We start from the raw sequence: 18,385 nt of genomic DNA on the forward strand, positions 1-18,385 counted from the left end.
AACCACACAGATATCCAATTATAGGATATCTGGACCTCCACGGCCTCGGATTGTCCTCAACATCATGGCCAGCCTTATCGAAAAGAATAGATATCCCTTGGCCTGCATGGGCCGATGCTTGTCTAAACGCCCCCTCACCTCTCAACTGCCTCGACCAGACAATTGGCCTTCATGAGTCCTGGCTTCGATAACGACGACGGCGTGAAACTTCACGGCCACACTCCAGGGTTGTGAGAAGACAGCAGCGCTTATGTGACGACCTATTCGTGTCACGTTAATATCCACGTCAAGGAGAAGAAACGTTGGGTTTCGCAGATCGGTCACATGCATTTGGCCGCCCGTGGGTAATCTGGCACCTGCCAAATGGAACCTGGGCAGCCAAACAATCGGAGCCATCTCGAGCCTCACCTGGTTCGCCCTGCTCTAGCATCCTTGCGTGGACGATGGACGACATCGGCTTCTATGAGGGGACTAACAACATTGGCTGCCTTGAGGACAGGAGTCTTGAGTGGAGGTGGTCTGTCCTGCCCTGTCCTCGATGCGGCCTGTCGCCTCAGCCTTGAATCAGGGCAAAGCAGATGAGGCATCTATCTCGCACCCACATCGACCCGGTCCGTCACGGACACGGCCAACCTTGATCCATCATCCATGGAGGCACATCATCTCTATCCGCTGGCAACGAGATCCACCCGCAGGTAATCCTTCGCCTCATAATCGGCAAAGCTGAACTCGGCCGGGTCAATGCGGCCTGCGCTGCGCTGCGCGACGGGAGAGAGCGTAAGGACCCTTCATCTCCCTGTCGCCGTTCACAGGTGCCGACGATGCCACGAGCTTGTGGCTCCCCCCCAAAGCCCAGGGTCAAGGGCAGGTGGAGCAAGCCGCAGTGCCAGCGTCTGCTTGCATCAGCGTCAGGCCATGGTGTCGTCGTCGTCATGATGGATGGATGCTGTGACGGGCCCTTGCACACGCTGTTCCTACCTCCGCACTGGACCGCATCCGCATGGGGAGCCAGAGCCAGCCAGCGCAGTCCTGTAACTAACAGCCTGTCTACGAATCCCCTCATGGGCCCTCATGGTTCGCCGGGCGGAATTCGGGCTTCGCTCAGATCGGCGCCCCGCGCCCTGCAAGAGATTCAGGGTCGAAGCCGTTGAGCTTCTGCCACCCAATCACCAGACGCCCTGTCCTGTCCTGTCCTGTCCTGTCCTGTCCAAGGCCAGCACAAAAGCCAAGTTTAGCCAGGGCCAATCGCCCTGTGCGCCATGTTCTGGAGGTGGTGCGCTGTACTGTTCTGTGCTTTGCTGGTCTGGTTCTGTGCGGTGTGCTGTCTTGGTCGTCTGGCCTGTCGAGGTGCTCTGCTGTCGGTCCGCCAGCTGGGCATCTCGCGGGCTCCCGTCAGAAATACCCAACCGCCAGGCGCTGATGCTCGTGATGGTGGTGGTCAGTGGGCATCAACAAGCCCTGTCGGGTGCGATTAGCTGGCATCCAACGCCAACCCATCCATGATGGCCCAAAAGCAAAAGCCTTGGTGCCCGACCTCCATCGAGTCCCATCGTCGTCCCGCCATTGACCGCTCCTCATGGTTCCAGGTAGTCCCCTGCTCCCAGCTATCTCCTGAGGTCATCTTTACCTGACGCTGCCAGCGCGTCTTGGGCAACAATGCCTGCGCCCAATGATGCCGGCGGGAAATTGCCTCGCTGTTCAAGACCAAGGCAGTAGCCGAGAGCTGCCCCCGCGATCCATGAGATGAAAGCTATTGTACCTTTGTCTCCCACACTCTACTTTTGAAGCACGCACAAAACATCTGGGGTAGTCCCAGGCTCTGACGAAACCCTTCGACACTAACGCTCCACCTCCTCGGCTACACAACATCGACCATCCCTGGGTTCCTGGATTCTGCTTGCTTGCGTCTCGCCGGAAAGGAAGGGATCAGGAAAGAAAAAAAGCTACAGTAATACCCACCACCCAGATCCGCTGCACGGCTGTGGGTTGCGCGCTTGCTTGCGTCGACGGCAAGACACGACACGACTATCGCAGCCCTCCGTTCGGACTTTGGCTCACGCTCACTCCCGACCACCTGGAAGACTTTGCTCGTCTTGGGGCGAATTTTGTTGCAAATCTCTGCCAGAAGAGTCTTGGTCGAACGCTTCCCGCCTGGTCCCTGTCGAGACTCCGCCATTAACGTTAGTGAACGGGGTATCTTCCATTTTTTTCTTCTTAGGTTCCAGTGCCATCCCATCCACCATCCATCTTGGACCAGGGTCCGGCTCATGACATGCGTCGGTCTCTCCCTTGCAGCCTCACGAACGAACATAAATCGTCCCTATTCCGAGCTTCAGTGCCCCCAGTCCGCTCCCGTACCTGTGCCAACTCAGATCGGCTCACTCATCAGCATTGCCTGCGACTGGTTCGCTGAGAATCAATCAATCGGTCAATCAATCGCCCCTCCCAAGCAAAGCAAAGCAAGCAAGAAAGCCCCCTCCAAGGATCAAGCACTACGTATCGTCTTCTTAGTGCTTCATTGTTTTCCCGCGAGTTTTTTTGTCCAATCATTCCGTTTCCGTCCATCTGGAGCTGCTGGCCCTTCCTTTGACGTACGTCCCGAGACGTCAACACAGACAGACAGACAGACAGATTGATCCATCTGCCTGGGCCACAAGTCACACCGCCTACAACCGCCGACGGGAGGACCCAGACCCAGGAATCCCATCGCCATCTCAGGAAACCCTAGTCGCCGTGGATGCCCCAGAGATTTTGGAGCCAGCCTTTTGGAGAAAACCAAGGATCACGGCCCAAGGACCCATAGTGTGCAAGCTGTCCATCGGATTTAGTCTCTTTTTTTCTGGAACCCAAGGCCCGGTCCCATTTGCTTCTTCCTCGCCTGTGGATTCTTTCTTTATCAGCCGCAAGTCTCGTCAGCAGGACTCTGTCCGGAAGTTAACACTGCCTTCATTCTGCTGCCTGCTGCCATGACCAGCCAGTTCAGTATGGCGCAACCAGAGTATGCCTACAGGTCCTCGGCCATGTCCAACAGTCCCTGGAACCCGACTCGCAGGTGAGATTGCTCTCTCCCCGTTGCCTGTCCAGCCCGTCCGTCGCGACGGGCACCATCAGTGTGGTTGGCTAACTCTCGCCCGGCAGTTCCTTTGCCGAACCCACGGCACATGGAGGCTTCGATAATGTCTTTTACTCGACACCAAGGTATGGACATCCTCGAGCTCCCACGCCCGCAGTTTTTAGTAACAATGGCCCTCTGCAAAGTGTCAATTACTCGGCTAGCTCCTACAACCTCGCTGCCGGTGCCGGTGCCGGCGCCGCTGCCATGCCCACCGCTGTTAACGGTAACGGCGCTGCTGCCGGTCATCTGTCGCGGGCTGAGTCCGCCTACCCTCCGGGCTCGACCTACGCTGGACGTCCTCCATCGGGCTCGTTTGGCAAGCCCATCGGACATGGATCCTACAAGGGCTCCGGCTCCCAGGCCTGGGAGACCCATGACCGCTACTCACCCACCGACTCTGTCGACGACATCATCGCGTCGCCCAACCTGTCTGACTATTCCCTGGAAAATGGGATGAACAGCGCCGCCCAGGCCAAGTCCAAGCCCAATGGTAAGGGCCGGTCACAGCGACGGCCGTCGAACCGAGACGAGTTTGACGGGCCCCATCAGTTCCTGCAGCGGCCACCGCCAGACGTTATCGCGATGCAGGAGCGCGAACTCCCGCATCTGCCCACGAACCTCCACGTCCAGGAGCAGGACAGCGTGCTCAGCCAGGTCAACGACCGACTCTCGCAGTGCGCTTACGACTTTGTCGCCAAGTATCAGTTCCCGATCCCGTTGACTCAGGACATGAGGCCGGTTGAGCGACCGCAGGATCGAGAGTGGACCGAGTGGGTTTACCTCTTGAAGCGCCTAGCGACGAAGCGACGCATCCCCGCGCGAGTGCTGTACAACGGACAGATCAAGCAGTTTGTCACGATCCTCGAGAACTCGCTCGAGATGCGACACGCGGCAAAGCACCAGAGCCGTCCCCTCAAGGACGACCGCAACATCCTCCAGCTCATCTCGGCCGGCATTCAGGTGGCCAAGATTCTGAAGGATGCATCGGCCATGGACTACCTGGACCGATTATACGTTTCTACCGAGAAGCAGATCCAAGACCGTGCGGCTGCGCGGTACCGGTCTTGAGACACAAGCTTCATCACGAGTCCTAAGCGACTCCCACGATATACGTTTATACGCTTTCCTACACCAGGAAAAGACGATCGATCAGCCGGCGACGACCACGGCGCAGAGCAGAGCAGAAACAGGGATGTGACCCGAGTCTCTTTGCTGAGGCTTCAAGCAATGCAACTGCAGGGTCGCATTGTGAATGATAATGTTTTTGGAATATGGATGGGCATTCTTCCACGGTTATACAACATGAGTTGAGCACGACGCTGTCGCCGACATGTTTGCCGCGGGTAACAACCGTCTTTTCTGGTTGGGAGGCCATCGTCTAGAGCGTGTTGGGAGTTTTCATGTGGCAATGATTTCTTGTTTTTTTTTTTTTCTTGGGCGAATCACGGGTTTCTTCCTTTTTTGGTTTCGTTGCTGTTTTAGCATCCATGATTGTTACGCTCTCGTTTTTCTTGTTGCTCCGGGTTATGGGCATCTCTCCAATAGAGGACTCAGGCACAATTCGCACTTCTTGCTGTGTGTTTCGGTCATTCCGGTAATTGGAGAAGTTGGTCCCGGGCATGGATGGCGCGCCCACTGCCGCCCCGGCCGCGGGTGGCGTTGGGTAACGACGGAGATGGTGGTGTTGGGCATCGGGGCTATGGTCAGGAAGGTTGGCAAGGGTCTGGGATATTGGGTATGGATGGTTGAAAGGGATAGGAAGCTGTGAGGATGATCAATCCCCCCAGGAGGCAGGCGGTCTCGTGCCGGAGGTGCCCTTTCGTGTTAGGCACGGGGGACACAGAGGCCCGGAGGCCACGGTCTTGCGATAGGGTGTATGAATACGGCAGCGGGACGGGACGGGACGGGATGACAGAGCCTGGCTGTGAGGCCGGCCAGTCAGTATACGAGCAACCAGCTGGAGAGTTGAGTTGACGGTTTGATTTGACAACAGTTCGCATAGAGTATCGCAAAGACGAGAATCAGAATGAGCGAGATTACGCAGCATTGCTTATGATGAGAGGTCACTGCTGGCGTGTGAGTGATTCAACTTGAGACGTGTGAGTGTGTCAACATCAACGTTAACGTCAACAGATAATCAGATCGAGATTCAGCCTCAACACAGACCGCGATTGCTCGCCGGCAGAGGCCACGGGAGTTGAATGCAAGTCATGGGGTTCTCATGTGGCGTCTGGCTGATGTGATGAACTGACATGTCCCATCGCACCGGGGCGCGGCCGAAGCTGTCTTGAGGCCTTCCTGCTTCATGTCGTGATGCACGAAATCGATTCCAAGGCCAACCGAAACAGCTCAGCTACGCGCCTCGCTCGATACCGCTGCCGCCGCTGCGGTGCAATGACTGATGACAGCCCACAGGCAGTTCAAAGGCTCATCACTCGACATAGTACTAGGAGAGGCATAGCGTCAAAGTGTTCGAAACTGCCCTGGATGAACATGTGCATAAACGACTGGCCGACGACAAGCCTTACCCTGCGCTCCCCGAGCTGGGGTACCTGACATTCCGCGTGGTTTTGCTGGGACTTTCAGGTACCCCCGTCGTGGGGTCAACTTACGCCCAGTCGGTCGCCGTTTAGGCTTAGCGCGTCGAGTCTCGACGGCGAATGCAAGCAAACAAGGGCCCCACGACGACCCCAAGAAGGTCGACCGAGCAGAAATCCAACAAGTTAGAGAGTCTCTTTCCTTTCTTTCTTTTCATTTCGGTCTACGATTGTAGAAAAAATGCCATTGCTCTCGCCTTTTATATCTGCTGTTGCTCCCTGGATCTGTCGCTGAGTCGGTCCCCTCTCCTCCTCCACTCCCCGCTTTGCGCGCGACCAACTCTTGGTGATCTTTTGGTGGATGCGATCTCGATAACGGCTATAACGACAAAGTAACGACTCGATTCTTTTTGGCTGTAATTGCCTGCGATTCTTTTCTTTCGTCTCATTATCACGGGCTTCAATCTACTATATAACGTCCATTTCTTCCCATATATATCCGCTTTCTTCCCCATCCGTAACCTGGCCTCTCAATACACCACGCCATAGTATTGACTCTCATCAACGAACTCGGATCTTAACCCCTTGAAACCTCTCTAAGCCTCTCACAATGGCGTCTGTATCTTCCCGGCCGTCGCCAAACTCTTCATCCCCCTACGACTTCGAATCCGCCCCCGAGACCGACGAGACATGGCAGTATATCGACTACACGGCCTCGAGCTCTGGCCCGTCTTCCATCGGATTTCTGTCTGACCCTGCCAGTGGAAGCTTGGGTAGCTTTGCCATGATTGGAAACGTTCATGGAAACTCGCCCTCTCCTTACATCTCTGGAAATACTCCATCTTCCTACGTTGCTGGCAGCACACCCTCTCCCTACATGGCCGGCAACACACCATCCCCGTATGTGTCAGGGAACACATCCTCACCCTTTGTACCAGTCAACACTCCCTCACCATACGTCTCTGGGAACGACCCCTCCCCTTCAGCAGCCTCTCCCCTCCTCCTCGGGGAGATGGACCAGACCGCCTTCTTCTCCAGTAACCCATCGTTCCCCTCGCAGTCCGAGAATGGCAACTCAGACATGTTTGTGACAGCAACCACAACAGCAGATGGAGGCTTCGGCCCTGCGCAGGGCTTCATGACCCCCCAGCAGTACCTCTTCCCGCAGCAGCAGCAACAGGATGCGAGCCAGTTCTCGCCCCAGGGTTTGAACGGTATGCTGGTGGCGCAGAGGACGGGCCCCAGTACGCGGCAGGGTGCTGATGAGACTGCAGACATGACCCTCATCAACAACTTTGGCGCCGACATGTTCTCGACCGGCTCGGGTGAGCAGGTTCAGGTGCCCCAAGTCGACCTCAACATGCCACAGCCGCTGCAGTCGGATCCAAACGTCCCGCCGTGGAACCCTACTAACACGAGGGGCGGCGAAGGCATCTTCATCATGGATGACTTTAGCAGCTCGCCTTCCCCCAAGAGCATTCACTCACAGAGCTCTCTCTCTAGTAACAAGGCCAGCTACGGCAGCAGCAGCGGTAAATCATCAACTCAGATCCGCAAGGTCAAGACAGGCAAGGTTGAGAAGAAGAAGACTGAGCAGTCGGGCAAGTTTGTCATTGTGACCCCCAACTCCATCTCGGCTCACGCCGGCCGCCCGAACCCCTTTGAATGCTTCGAGGCCATGGCTCGCACCAGTCAGCGAGGCCGAAAGGGCCCCCTGGCGAATGCCACCAAAGAGAACGCCCTGCAGGTTCGGAGGGTGGGAGCTTGCTTCTGCTGTCACAGCCGCAAGGTCAAGTGTGACAAGGAGAGGCCCTGCAAGAGCTGCAAGAAGCTCATGATTCAAGTCCCTCAGGTAGTCTGCTGGCAGTTCCAGGACTTTGTGCCCATCCTGTTCCCAGACTTTATCCGTGGTCATCTGCGTAAGGAGGTCATGACCAAGTTTACTGCTGAGAGCATTGTCAGCTTCCAGGTCAATGGAGTCGAGCAGGGCTGCTCTGTCGAGCTCTTCTCTGGAGGCAGGTTCCAAGCGGTCCTCGCCATCGAGGCCAAGTTCTTCACCCCGAAGACCCCTGACATCATCCAGCACTGGCACATGGTCAATGTAGGACCGGACCGTGTTGAGCTGCAGTCCAACGGAGCCGCAGCCATTGCCGTCGAGCTCGAGAAGACGGCCGAGAGGGACAGCCTCAAGAAGAGGACAAAGAAGTACATTCAGGAGCTCATCACCGAGCCTGGCTTTGTGGACCAGGTGACGGAATCCTTCCGCTCCACTCAACTCCCAAGGAAGATTCTTGGAATCATCAAGCAGTACGCCGATGAGACCGAGGTGAGTAAGCCCGAGTGAAATTGTATCAGTAGCCGAGCTGACGACGCATCTACAGTCCCTCATGGTCAAGCGCGCCCTGTCCATCTACTGTATGCACTACATCATGACCCGACAGCTCTGCCTCACCCGGCACACGGTCGACTCGCTGCGGTCTACTGGCATGATCGCCCAGAACGACGGCTTCGTGACGCCCCGCATGCTCGCACGGCAGATCAAGTCAGTCGTAGACGAGCTTATGTTGCGCGAGATGCAGCAGCTGTTTGAGCTCTTCTCCAAGTCGCTCAAGCCCAAGATCCGGCGCGAGTGGGCTCCCTGTACCGCCGCCTTCCTGGTGCTCTGCCTCTTCATGGAGGCGGTCGAAACGGCGGCCGACACCTTTGTCGTGGCGGGCAACGAGATCAGCATGAGGAACAGCGCGCGACCCGAGTACGACCGCAGCGTGGCCCTCAACACATGCAAGGAGGTCGAGAACATGCCCTTCAAGCAGTTCGCCTACCAGTTCCACCAGGTCTACCAGACGCACACCAAGGAGGCCAACGCAAAGAGCTTCAACCCGCTGTTTGACAGCAGCTTTGCCGAGCAGGGCGAGCTGGACGGACCCGCCGTGACGTTTGCGGCTCAGCTCAGGGAGCTCTTCTTTGGCGAGGACTGTAAGTGCAACCGTTGACGAGAGTAAAGTCCTTCTAGAAGGAACATGAAAATGCTGACGTGTGTCTCACTTTTTCAGGGTTAGAGTTGCAGTTCCTGGCGGCCAACGATATCCTCCCCAACAGCGGCAGTCACCCGTTCCCTATGAGCCCGGAGACCTTGTACACGGGTCGACTCGTGGCCAAGTTTCTCATGTCCTTCACCGATGACAAGGCCATCTTTGGAGACTCTGTTTGAGAAATATTTGCCCGAGACATGTGGGCTTGACGAAGGGTGGGAACCTTCGATTGTATACCTAGGGAAAGGCGAGGCAAGGCAAGCCAAGGCAAGGCAACGGTTTTGTGATGGATGACATGGCGTACATATGCAAGGCTTTTTTGGTTCAACGACAACAGGACAGGTAGGATACCCTTGTACAGACAGGTTTAGGAGGTTTTGAACGACTCTCGTGGCACGATGTATACAGGACAGGACAAAGGCGACGTTTCGAGTTCAGTTCAGGGATTGCGGTATCTTTCTTTCGTCATAACATGCATAAGTTGATAGTGCAAAGCAGAGACAAGATTATTAAAAGAGTCACTTCATTCACTATGGTATGTATGCCCGATTTTAGTCCTGGAACCACACATTTTCAGTGGCAGCAGGGTGGAGCGGACTGGTTGTCTAGACCGTTGGATCATTCTCCCACGCGAACGATTAAATAAAAGTTAACACACATGCGCATCAAAAGCGCGAGGTGTAGGCAATTTGTGGGTGCCGTTGAAAACGGACTTTTTTGACAAGGGGGTAGAAAGCTGTTGTGACAGGGTAAGGGTGAGTTGAACATGAAAAAAGCATAGCAATGAAGCCAAGACAAGCGTATCACAAAGACGCCGCATTTCAGACTGTCAAAAAGACGCGCAAGACCCTCACACTCTCGAGGACCTTGCAAAATGTCTCGCATGCTCACGGCGTTGACAGGCCTGGCCAGGGCTCTTCGGACCGGACTGAAAGCGGCCACCAGCAGGAGCCGGACGTTACGTCGGACGACACCGTCTCATGGGCCAAAAGCCGAGGGAGATGATCATCTCGGCTTAGGGTAAAGTTGCTCATCAAAGAAAGAAGCTGAGCGTTGGTTGCGTGAGAAAAAAAGAGTTTGAAAGAAGAATAAAGAGAGAAAAGAAACTGGAAAAAAAAAAGTGAGCTTTGTTTGAAGAAGTTGGTGACAGGGATACACAGACCCACCTGCACGTGACACCAACCACCGTTAACCGCCAGCTTCGAGTTGCTGCTTTTTTCCTCTTTTCTTCTTCTTCTTTACACTTTTTTACGCACGTAAAAATCAACCGGCTTCGATTCTCTTACTCCCTGTCGGTCATATTCAGTGCAAGAGTGACGTAGATTTTGTTTTGCTGTATTTTGTGCGTGTCGAGATGGCTCTGATTGTCTCAACGCGTCCAGCAAAAGTTCTCACATGCATCTTCGTCTTAGAAACACCACACTATGAAATATGTCTACCATGTGCACAAGATCCAGCCCCCTGGCCCGTACGCCGGCACTAGTTGTAGACTTTAGCTGAGGCTCGTAATAGCCGGCCTCTTCCCTGTGTAGCTTGCATCCCTCGTCGGGGGGAACGGGGTTGCCCGTCTTCCTGTTTTGGGCAACTCCATGGGTCGTGACGGCTAGCGCCCGCGACACAGCATCTCGGGGGACCCTGCCGAGTGGCCGCTTCACAAGACAGTGACGGCAGACGGCCCATGTTGGGAAATGCGAGGTTCCGAGAAAGTAATGGGTTCAAGCTCGTTGCCGTCCCCCTCCCCCCCCTCAGCGGCCCGGCTGCCTGGGACCAACCAGCACAATGAGCATGCCATGGGCTGGTTTAAGCCTTTCTGCGTGACACTAGGCAAATGTCTGTATTTGCTCAGTACTTGAGAAACTCGGTAGCTGAGGACCCGATCTTTGTCCTTTACTCTGAGCCTCGTTGGTGAACCGGTTCGACTCGGCCATGCCTACAAGAATGGCAATGCCTCGGTTGTCTCTTTGCTGACGTTGGAGTTGAACCCGTTGACGTCTCGCCCGAGGATAATATTGGATTCACTGTGCCACGCTTGCCACAGGGCCAAGAGATACACAAAGAAAAGGAGGCCCTTGCTGATTGATGCCCTTTCGCATACAACTGCACGGTCTGACGGGTCTCTTCCGCAACGGGCCCAGGGCCGCCTCGTTCAGGATACGAGCATGTCTCTGGACGCCTGTTTTTGGAAAACCTGTGCTGCGGCAAGATGCATCTGATGATGGAATTCGTAGCTCGATAGGCTTATGACGACGAGGTACTCGAGTTGGAGCAACCACGTTGAGCAACGATGAATCGACTCAGTTCCGGCACTCTGCACCGTCTGTGACGCCATGCGGCTTACCAGAGGGATCTGCTTAGGAGTAGCTATCACTGTAACCGGAGTTCATGCTGGTGGTCTTCTGAGGCCTCTCTGAATAGCAGTTTGGATATAAAAAGGAGGTCATCCCCTTCAACTTGATTTACTCCTCAAGCACCTCTCAAGCTCTCTACAACCACAATAGCTCTATCCAAGGTTGGATTTCGACTCTTCTATTGTTGAAGCATCAATTGAAGCCCACGACCTTCTAGCACGCTCAAATCTTCGTCTCGTTCTCACCAGACTCCAACAATGCCTACCTCAACCTCCGGCTCTGACCCAGGAAACAACGGGCCAAAGGGTCCCGACCACCCCATAGACCCCAGCAAGTATTATCTCTTCTCTCACTTCCTCAAGCACGAAATCTCCAGTCTTCCGATCCGTGGGACTGCGTCCTCGTCGCACTGTTGGACTTGCACAGCGGTGCTATGTTTTCTCCACAGTGACAACGTCTCGTTGCAGAATCGGTGCTCCTCCGATTGGGCAGTAGCTGATACGGATCAACAGCCTACGGAAAATAAACCCCCATTGTCGGACCAAGTGCCGGACATGCTGTGGGGGTTAGGGTGTGAGGAGAATGGGCGGCATTCTGAAGACTAGCTCTAGACAAGTTTGTTAGAGGAGGATGGTTTGCACTCTCGGTGGGTGGCCTAGGCTCGGAAAAATTAATGGGGATGACTTGGGTGCTTTGGAAAATTGTTTTGAAACTTCTCTTGATTAGAAAATATACGCTACCGGTGCGCTCACAATGTTCCCCCTTGTTTCTTGTGCAAGCCTCCATCGTCTGATAGCCCAACGCCGTGTGCCCCCGAGAGGTTTACACAAAGTAAAGATTATCGTCTGGTGTATCCCAATGAGGGTAATGTTGGGGGTCGCGTCGATAGAGAAATATCAGTGTGTCCCTCAAGGCGCGAATAAAGGGAGAGAGAGATGGGATGCGGTGAGTGGGAGACCGAGTTTGAGGAAGCATCATACGAGTGACGTGACACTGGTGTAAAGGTGGGAGAAATGAGTCAAGGGGAAACATACCATCTCGGGGGAACAATCTCGCCATCCGGGCTGTGTGTTTCTCAAGACACGTTGAGACGGTAGAGTCTGGAGTTGTGGGAGACTTGAGCACCCTTGAGGGAGTCTTGCCTGGCGGTTTGGTCACTGGATTTAAATGCCTTGATAAAGGGTTTATTTACCCCCAGTAGCATAGTGACGGAAAGTAGGTCACGCTATGTTGTGCCGTCTCTGTACGCATTCAATTGTAACTTCCAGTTCACCGGAGTCCTTGATACCTGCCACTTCTTCTGGAGGGAGGCTAGGTAGTAACTATCGCCAACCCTCAAACTGCAAAGAGGCAAACCTAGAACATATCCTCCCCTAAACATGTCTTTTTCTTGCCAATTTTGGGTTCTCTTGACAGACTGACCCCCGCGATTACTTTGTTTTCTATCATCCATGCAGAGACACGTTCTGTATCACTTGGAAACGCGAACAACCTCGACCTTGAATCTTTCTCGAATCAAACTCCTATCAATTATCAATACGATTTAATACGGCTTCGGCAAGCCTCCAGGGCTAAAGCAAAGGCATAGCCAGAACGATCTCCGAACGACGTTATTCCATCGAGCCAAAACAGCATGTCCGACGCTTCTCGATACCCCGAATCGGGCCAGATAGAGATATTCTTGGTAGCAGTGGGAGTCCTCGTGCTAGTATTGGCCTTCGGAATCTTGGTTCTTGTATGTGCTGGTCTTGGATCCTCCAGCCGGGGATATGATCCAGAGAACGGAAGGCGTTTAGTGGCTTCAAGAGCCCATCGTCAAGGACAGGATATTGCACCGAACAGGCCATACCGCGACTACGACAACTCCATCATCAACAGTATCCGCAGACAAAGCCAGCCCCTGGCTGAAGAATTCAAGCTCGAGATGCACAACCTGAGACAGAGCATTGCTATGCTCATGTCACCCTCGGCCAGCCAAGATGGCAACCCTGGCGTTGTCGACAGAATGCGGCGGTTCAGCCTCGACAATCTTCTCACCTTCTCGACGAATAGCTCAGACTTGATAACTGACTGTGAAAGTTGTTGCGAGCTCTTGGATTCCCCTCTGGCCGCAACAGGGAGGGAAGACGCAGCCGGAGCAAGGAGGAGGTCGAGCAGACTTGCTGGAAACACGGTGACCCCCGATTTGGAAGCGCAGCAGTAGGATAGCCCCTTGCAGTAGTTTGTTGATCATGGTGGTTATCGCTTGGGAATAGACGGCAGATTGTTGTACATGACCTCTATTGAACTGAATCTGAGAAACGTCCTACTCTGACATTGGCCCCTCCGGAAGCCCGCGGAAACCCGCTTCGTTTCGTCCTCTAACACGCCGCAAAGTCCGTATGCGCTGTTCCTTGTACAAAATGTCGATTTCGTCCCCCGGCCAATCGGCACCTTTACTCGCCATCATCCATCATCCGCTTATGCCGACTGCTTCTTCAGATCCCGCGCAGCCTGCTTGAGGCTGAAGTTGCACTCCTCATATGCCCGGCCGGCACCGAAGCCGACGCCGACAAACGCGGGCCATGCTCTTCGCTTGAACAGGAGGACGGAGAAGACGACGCCGAAACCGAGGCCGAGGGTCGACTTGACGAGGAGGTTGGAAAGGCAGCGATCCCACTGGGCATCAATTAGCATCATCCTACCATGTATAAAACATCCTAGTCCTCCATGAAGATGCAATTACCTTCTCGTTGAGGAGCGACTCGCTGAGGGGCCGGGAGGAAATGGCGCTCGGGGAAGGGCGAGGAGGGACAGCGGTTTCGGCCATGATGGGCAGTCCTGGACAGGCGGCGCGTTAGCTCCAATCGGACAAATACGAGGCTGCGGAAGGGAATTGGCGCACTTGAGGGCTTGCAATCCGGTCGTTGCGGGCGAAATCTGGAGCTGGAAGCTTTGATTCTACAGGCGTCATGTCAAGCTTCACGAGTATTTCTCGGTTACTGCGTGGCCGAAAGGCGGTGAGGGTCGGGGCACCGGGGACGGCTTAGCGTGGCGGCAGAATTCTGGAAATTTTGGGTGGATTTTGGAGGCGCATTCAAAGATTCAAGTTCAAGATATCTTCTTGTCAAGCAATTTTTCTAGTCGTTCGCTTGTAAGTCTTTGGTCGCTATGGACGTGACCATGACGGATAGTCCTTCTCAAGAAGGCACTCAAAACCTTGTGAGTTTCCCTTCAATTGCATCTCCCAGGCATGACAAGGCTTACACGTGCCTCAGGACAAGACGGATCTCATCAAGACCGTGAGAGGTCTCGACCAAAGTGGCCCAGGAGAGGATGGAAAAAATCTCGAAAAATTGTGGAAGCATCTGACTGCGTCGGCAGACAGTCAGTTCCATGCCGCGGAGCAGAGCAGCTTGCGATGGCTCCTGAAATCGATGAACGGCTCATCCAGCGACGCCGAGACTATGCGACGATGGCCCTTGACCTGGACGATCCTTGAATGCGTCTTTCAGCGCATTCCGCTGTTTTCGCTCGCCAAGTCGCTTGCTGATCGACGATTCATTGCTGTTTTGCAGCAGACCCTGAAGGACATTTCCAGACCAGCCACGGATTCATCAGCTACTCCATCCAAGAGAAAGAGATCGACAACAAAGGCCTTTGCTCTTGAGGACTTAAAGGACAGTCAAGGATGTTTGATGGCCGGTGAAGCCGTATTCAGTTCTCTCAAGACTCTGCTGGGCCGACTCGACTCTTCTGCGACGCAATCATCACACGACAAGATTGGTGCTGAGCATATCCGATCTCTTTTCTGTACTTCAGCCGCCGAGGCTGCGACACTCGCATCACTATCATTGAAGCTCTGCGATTCTGCTCTGTCTAGTAGCGATGATCAAACAGAGGGTTGGGAGTCTTGGATTGAGACAACGGCGTCCATCTGGGATCTTCATCTACAGGGGAGCGATGATGCTCTGGAGGTGGCTACGCATCTCTTTGCGCCATCAGCAGCTATTCTCAGCAAACTAGAGAAGGTTTCCAAGACACAGAAAGCCGCCGTGCGCGAATCATTACGGACAAAGTGGTCGATCGATCTTCAGAAGCTCATGCATCGCAACCTGATACTTCCCGCTCGAGCGGCGTTTATCACGAAACAGGACATGGAGCCCATCTCACGAGCCCTTCAAGCTGCCGAGAAGAATCTTGAAGTGGCAGCCCCTGCGCTATACTTCCTGGCATCAGGCGTGACGGATGCTTTAGGTGAGGGGAGACTACGGAAGGGCAACTCGGATTGGATGAAACAGGTTTTCAAGGCTGTCGAAAATACTTTGCGACCGAGAGACGATCGAGATGAGCTCGTACAAATCGTTCTTGAACGAGCTGCCGAGAAGTCAGCGTCTATTGACACGGACGACCTGCGCTCCGTCTGCCGCGAGTATGCTCTCCAGGAAGAAAGCACCAACTGGAGGCTAGTATCAGATATCGCCAGTTGTGATCCTGATGTGTTCCAGCTCTCCGAAGAAGGTGCGCGCCTCCTGGATACTGTCTGCGAACGGAGCATCGCATCAAGCCTTGACGTGGCCGAGACTGAAGCAGTCACAAAGATTATTCAAGCCATTGTGCAAGGGTTCCGCACCGGGCGAGACTTGTCTAGCTTCTTGAAGCTATGGTTCCAGCAGCTATGCAAGATCGAGAAGCAAAAGAACAAGGCCAGCTCGCCTTGGATCAGGGTCGCCGAGAACGAATACGGCAGCGATTCTTTCAAGGCCTTGATCGAAAAGGAGCTGTCTCCACAGCAGCTTCTCGAGGTCTTGGAATGGGCTGAGAACGAAAAGTCCCATTCCAGGGCGCTCTGCCTTTTCCTGGACTCTATTGCGCAAGGAATCCAGAGCGAATCTTACGCGGATGCTGTGGGGAGCAAACTCTTCGACCTTGTGAGCAAGGTGAAGAAGACGTCTTCGACTTTGACCGCGTTGAAATGGGGAGTTGTTTCCAAGACACTATCGTGGGTTGCTGCCGAATCAAGAACTGAGATTTGGGATGCCGTGCAAGGACATCTGAGCAAGATCTTGTCCGAAGCACCCATAGAGTCCAGGGAGACCTACGAAGCTTTCAAGTGCTGTTGTCAGGCTTGGATCTCGATGAGTCCAGATGACAAGCAACTTGACGGACCCGCAAAACTGGTGGAATCCTTTACAACTCGCCTGTCCGCGGACCTGCTCTCGTCGAGCGCCTTGAAAGGAAAGGACTTTTCTTTGTACCTGCAACTCGATGCTGTACCGGGCTATCTCGAAGAGGCAGCACCTCAACACTATCTGGCTTGGTTTCTACGAGGCTCCAGCCGTCTCAGTCGATTTGTCTACGGAACAAAGGCGGCTCTCCCAGAGGCGCTGCAAAATGCGCTGTCGCTCCCCAGCAGTGAGATTGACCAGCTCCGAGAGATCTGGACCTGCTTGCTCGAGAATGAGAATAACGTCAACGATGTTAAGGTTGCTGGCGACCTTGTCGACCGTCTGATTAAGGCTCTGGAAGAGGACGGCAAAGAGAAGCGTTGGCCTGCTGAGGCAAGCCAAACTTGGATCCGAAGCTTGACCAATGTTCACACAGATGCCTTTACTCGAGTCCAGCGAGAGCGGATCATGATTCTTCTCAACACCCACAGAGCCAAGGCCACCAAGCAAGTATCGCTAGATGGCTGGAGATATATCCTTGGGCTATCTACGAAGCTCATGAGTCGACCGACATTCTACGAGGGCATGCAGTTTTCTGACCTTGTCGACGTCGCGGATGCCATGTCGGACCTTTCTTCTTCGACACCGACTCAAGATGGTACTTTGACAAATCTTATTAATGCGTACTTTGAGATGGCCTCAGTTACTATCCAGCAGATGGCGGAACACATCGACGACCGAAGCATCAAGTACTTTGAGGAAAGCCGCAGTTTCATCTCAGACTGCGACGACGCTGGAGACCTGTCACCCTTCCGTCTCACTCTGTTGAAAGCGTTGATCACTGAAGTTTCTCAATCGCCAAGCTGCACTGCCCATGCTGAGCTGAGATCATTGCCAGACAGCGCAAAGAACGTGCTAGGAAACTGTGTCATGGCTGCAACTGGCTATTTCTTGACCGAGAAGAAGGCCTTTGAGGGACACAATGTTATTGCCGATCTCCGACTCTTCGCTGCTGTCGATGCTGCCGAAGCATTGGAGAGTCTCTCTGGGGTTTCCAAGTTGAAACAGTCTGACATTCGAAAAGCCGAGAGGCGAAGCCACGCTGCCATGGCCTCAGGGGATCTTCGAGGGTGGAAGATGCAGACATTCCTGAGGACATACTTTTCATCGCTCATGGAGGAGTCTCGGCCAACAACATTTTATAGCATCAACGATGTGCCGCCGAAGCTCCGGGAGCCCTTCTTCCAGAGCAATGTTGCCTCTGTGACGAAGGAGATGGATACGCCCGCCAAGATTGAGTACCTCAGGGATCTCATCCAGGTGTTTGTGCAGGGTTCCAACACAGATGGACAGGCATCAGCTATCCAGACGGTTGTGCACCAACTTCTAGGTAAGATGATCAACTTTAACAACATGACTGCTGGCTAACGGTATTAGTGTGCCCTGACCTTCAGACCAAGGGAGCGGGCTTCGATTTGGCTACTGCTCACAGCGAGTTGACTTCGACACTCCTGACTCTGGAGAGCCAATCTGTGTGCGTCCGGGTCTGTCGCGTCCTTCAAACACTCCTGGAGAAGAAGCCGCAGTCCATGACTCAATGGAACATTGAGCTTGTCCTCAACACTGTCTGCGAGCTTAGCTCGTCTGAGCATGCCGGCGACGAGCGAGTGCCCTTCGGGTGGCTATGCAAGCTGGTCGAGGTGATCATTAAGAAGCACCGACTTCGTCTTGAAGGCCATCACCATATCCTCCTGTCCGTGATGCAGGCTCTCATCCGCAACCTCATCGCCAACCAGGGCGCCACAGACCCCCTGGGCCAGGCCATGCACGAGACGAAAGCCCATCTCTACGCCCGTCTTGTCACGCTCATCTGTGAGCCTACGGCTGGCGCCGTCTCTCGCTCACAGCACCAGAATGCGCTCGACTCGGCCACAGACGCGGCGAAGCGTTCAGCTGGACGGCATATGTATCTGGTGCTGATGCAGTATGTCAAGTTGCAGCTGGAGGCCGACGTGCCGCGATCGGTGAGGGAGGCTTTGGAACCGGCCATGAACTCGATTTTCGACATTACACCCCCTGAAGTGAGGAAGATTCTCAACGATGCCATGGATGGCAGTGGACGTGCGATTCTGAGAGAGATGTTTAAGAGATATACCAAGTTTGGCAAGTGGAGCGGCGTGTAAGCGGTTTAGAGGTGTTGATATAT

General features: G+C 54.3%; 4 protein-coding genes and 1 pseudogene across 5 annotated transcripts, besides 1 other annotated feature; 4 read left to right on the forward strand and 1 right to left on the reverse strand.

The window, feature by feature from the left end:
* Positions 1-2,966: 2,966 nt before the first annotated feature.
* Positions 2,967-4,183, forward strand: NCS57_00632800 (uncharacterized protein; the record flags this gene model as incomplete). Its single annotated transcript, XM_053056220.1, has 2 exons — positions 2,967-3,052; positions 3,139-4,183. The coding sequence occupies 2 exons, from the start codon at positions 2,967-2,969 to the stop codon at positions 4,181-4,183; spliced, it is 1,131 nt and encodes a 376-aa protein (XP_052915175.1).
* A 2,079-nt stretch (positions 4,184-6,262) lies between these two features.
* NCS57_00632900 (Zn(2)-C6 fungal-type domain-containing protein) lies at positions 6,263-8,863 on the forward strand (the record flags this gene model as incomplete). Its single annotated transcript, XM_053056221.1, has 3 exons — positions 6,263-7,978; positions 8,034-8,628; positions 8,706-8,863. 3 exons carry the CDS (start codon positions 6,263-6,265, stop codon positions 8,861-8,863), a joined length of 2,469 nt encoding a protein of 822 aa, XP_052915176.1.
* A 3,802-nt stretch (positions 8,864-12,665) lies between these two features.
* On the forward strand, positions 12,666-13,235 carry NCS57_00633000 (uncharacterized protein; the record flags this gene model as incomplete). Its single annotated transcript, XM_053056222.1, has 1 exon — positions 12,666-13,235. The coding sequence occupies one exon, from the start codon at positions 12,666-12,668 to the stop codon at positions 13,233-13,235; it is 570 nt and encodes a 189-aa protein (XP_052915177.1).
* A 257-nt stretch (positions 13,236-13,492) lies between these two features.
* Positions 13,493-13,971, reverse strand: NCS57_00633100 (annotated as a pseudogene). Its single transcript has 3 exons — positions 13,917-13,971; positions 13,758-13,852; positions 13,493-13,690 (listed from the first exon to the last, which is right to left on the reverse strand).
* Positions 13,493-13,971: a sequence feature.
* Positions 13,972-14,182: 211 nt separating this feature from the next.
* Positions 14,183-18,362, forward strand: NCS57_00633200 (Urb2 domain-containing protein; the record flags this gene model as incomplete). Its single annotated transcript, XM_053056223.1, has 3 exons — positions 14,183-14,233; positions 14,290-17,569; positions 17,617-18,362. The coding sequence occupies 3 exons, from the start codon at positions 14,183-14,185 to the stop codon at positions 18,360-18,362; spliced, it is 4,077 nt and encodes a 1,358-aa protein (XP_052915178.1).
* Between the last annotated feature and the right edge of the window lie 23 nt (positions 18,363-18,385).

The sequence above is a fragment of the Fusarium keratoplasticum genome, chromosome 4, assembly GCF_025433545.1.
Source record: "Fusarium keratoplasticum isolate Fu6.1 chromosome 4, whole genome shotgun sequence".
Lineage (NCBI taxonomy): Eukaryota > Fungi > Ascomycota > Sordariomycetes > Hypocreales > Nectriaceae > Fusarium > Fusarium keratoplasticum.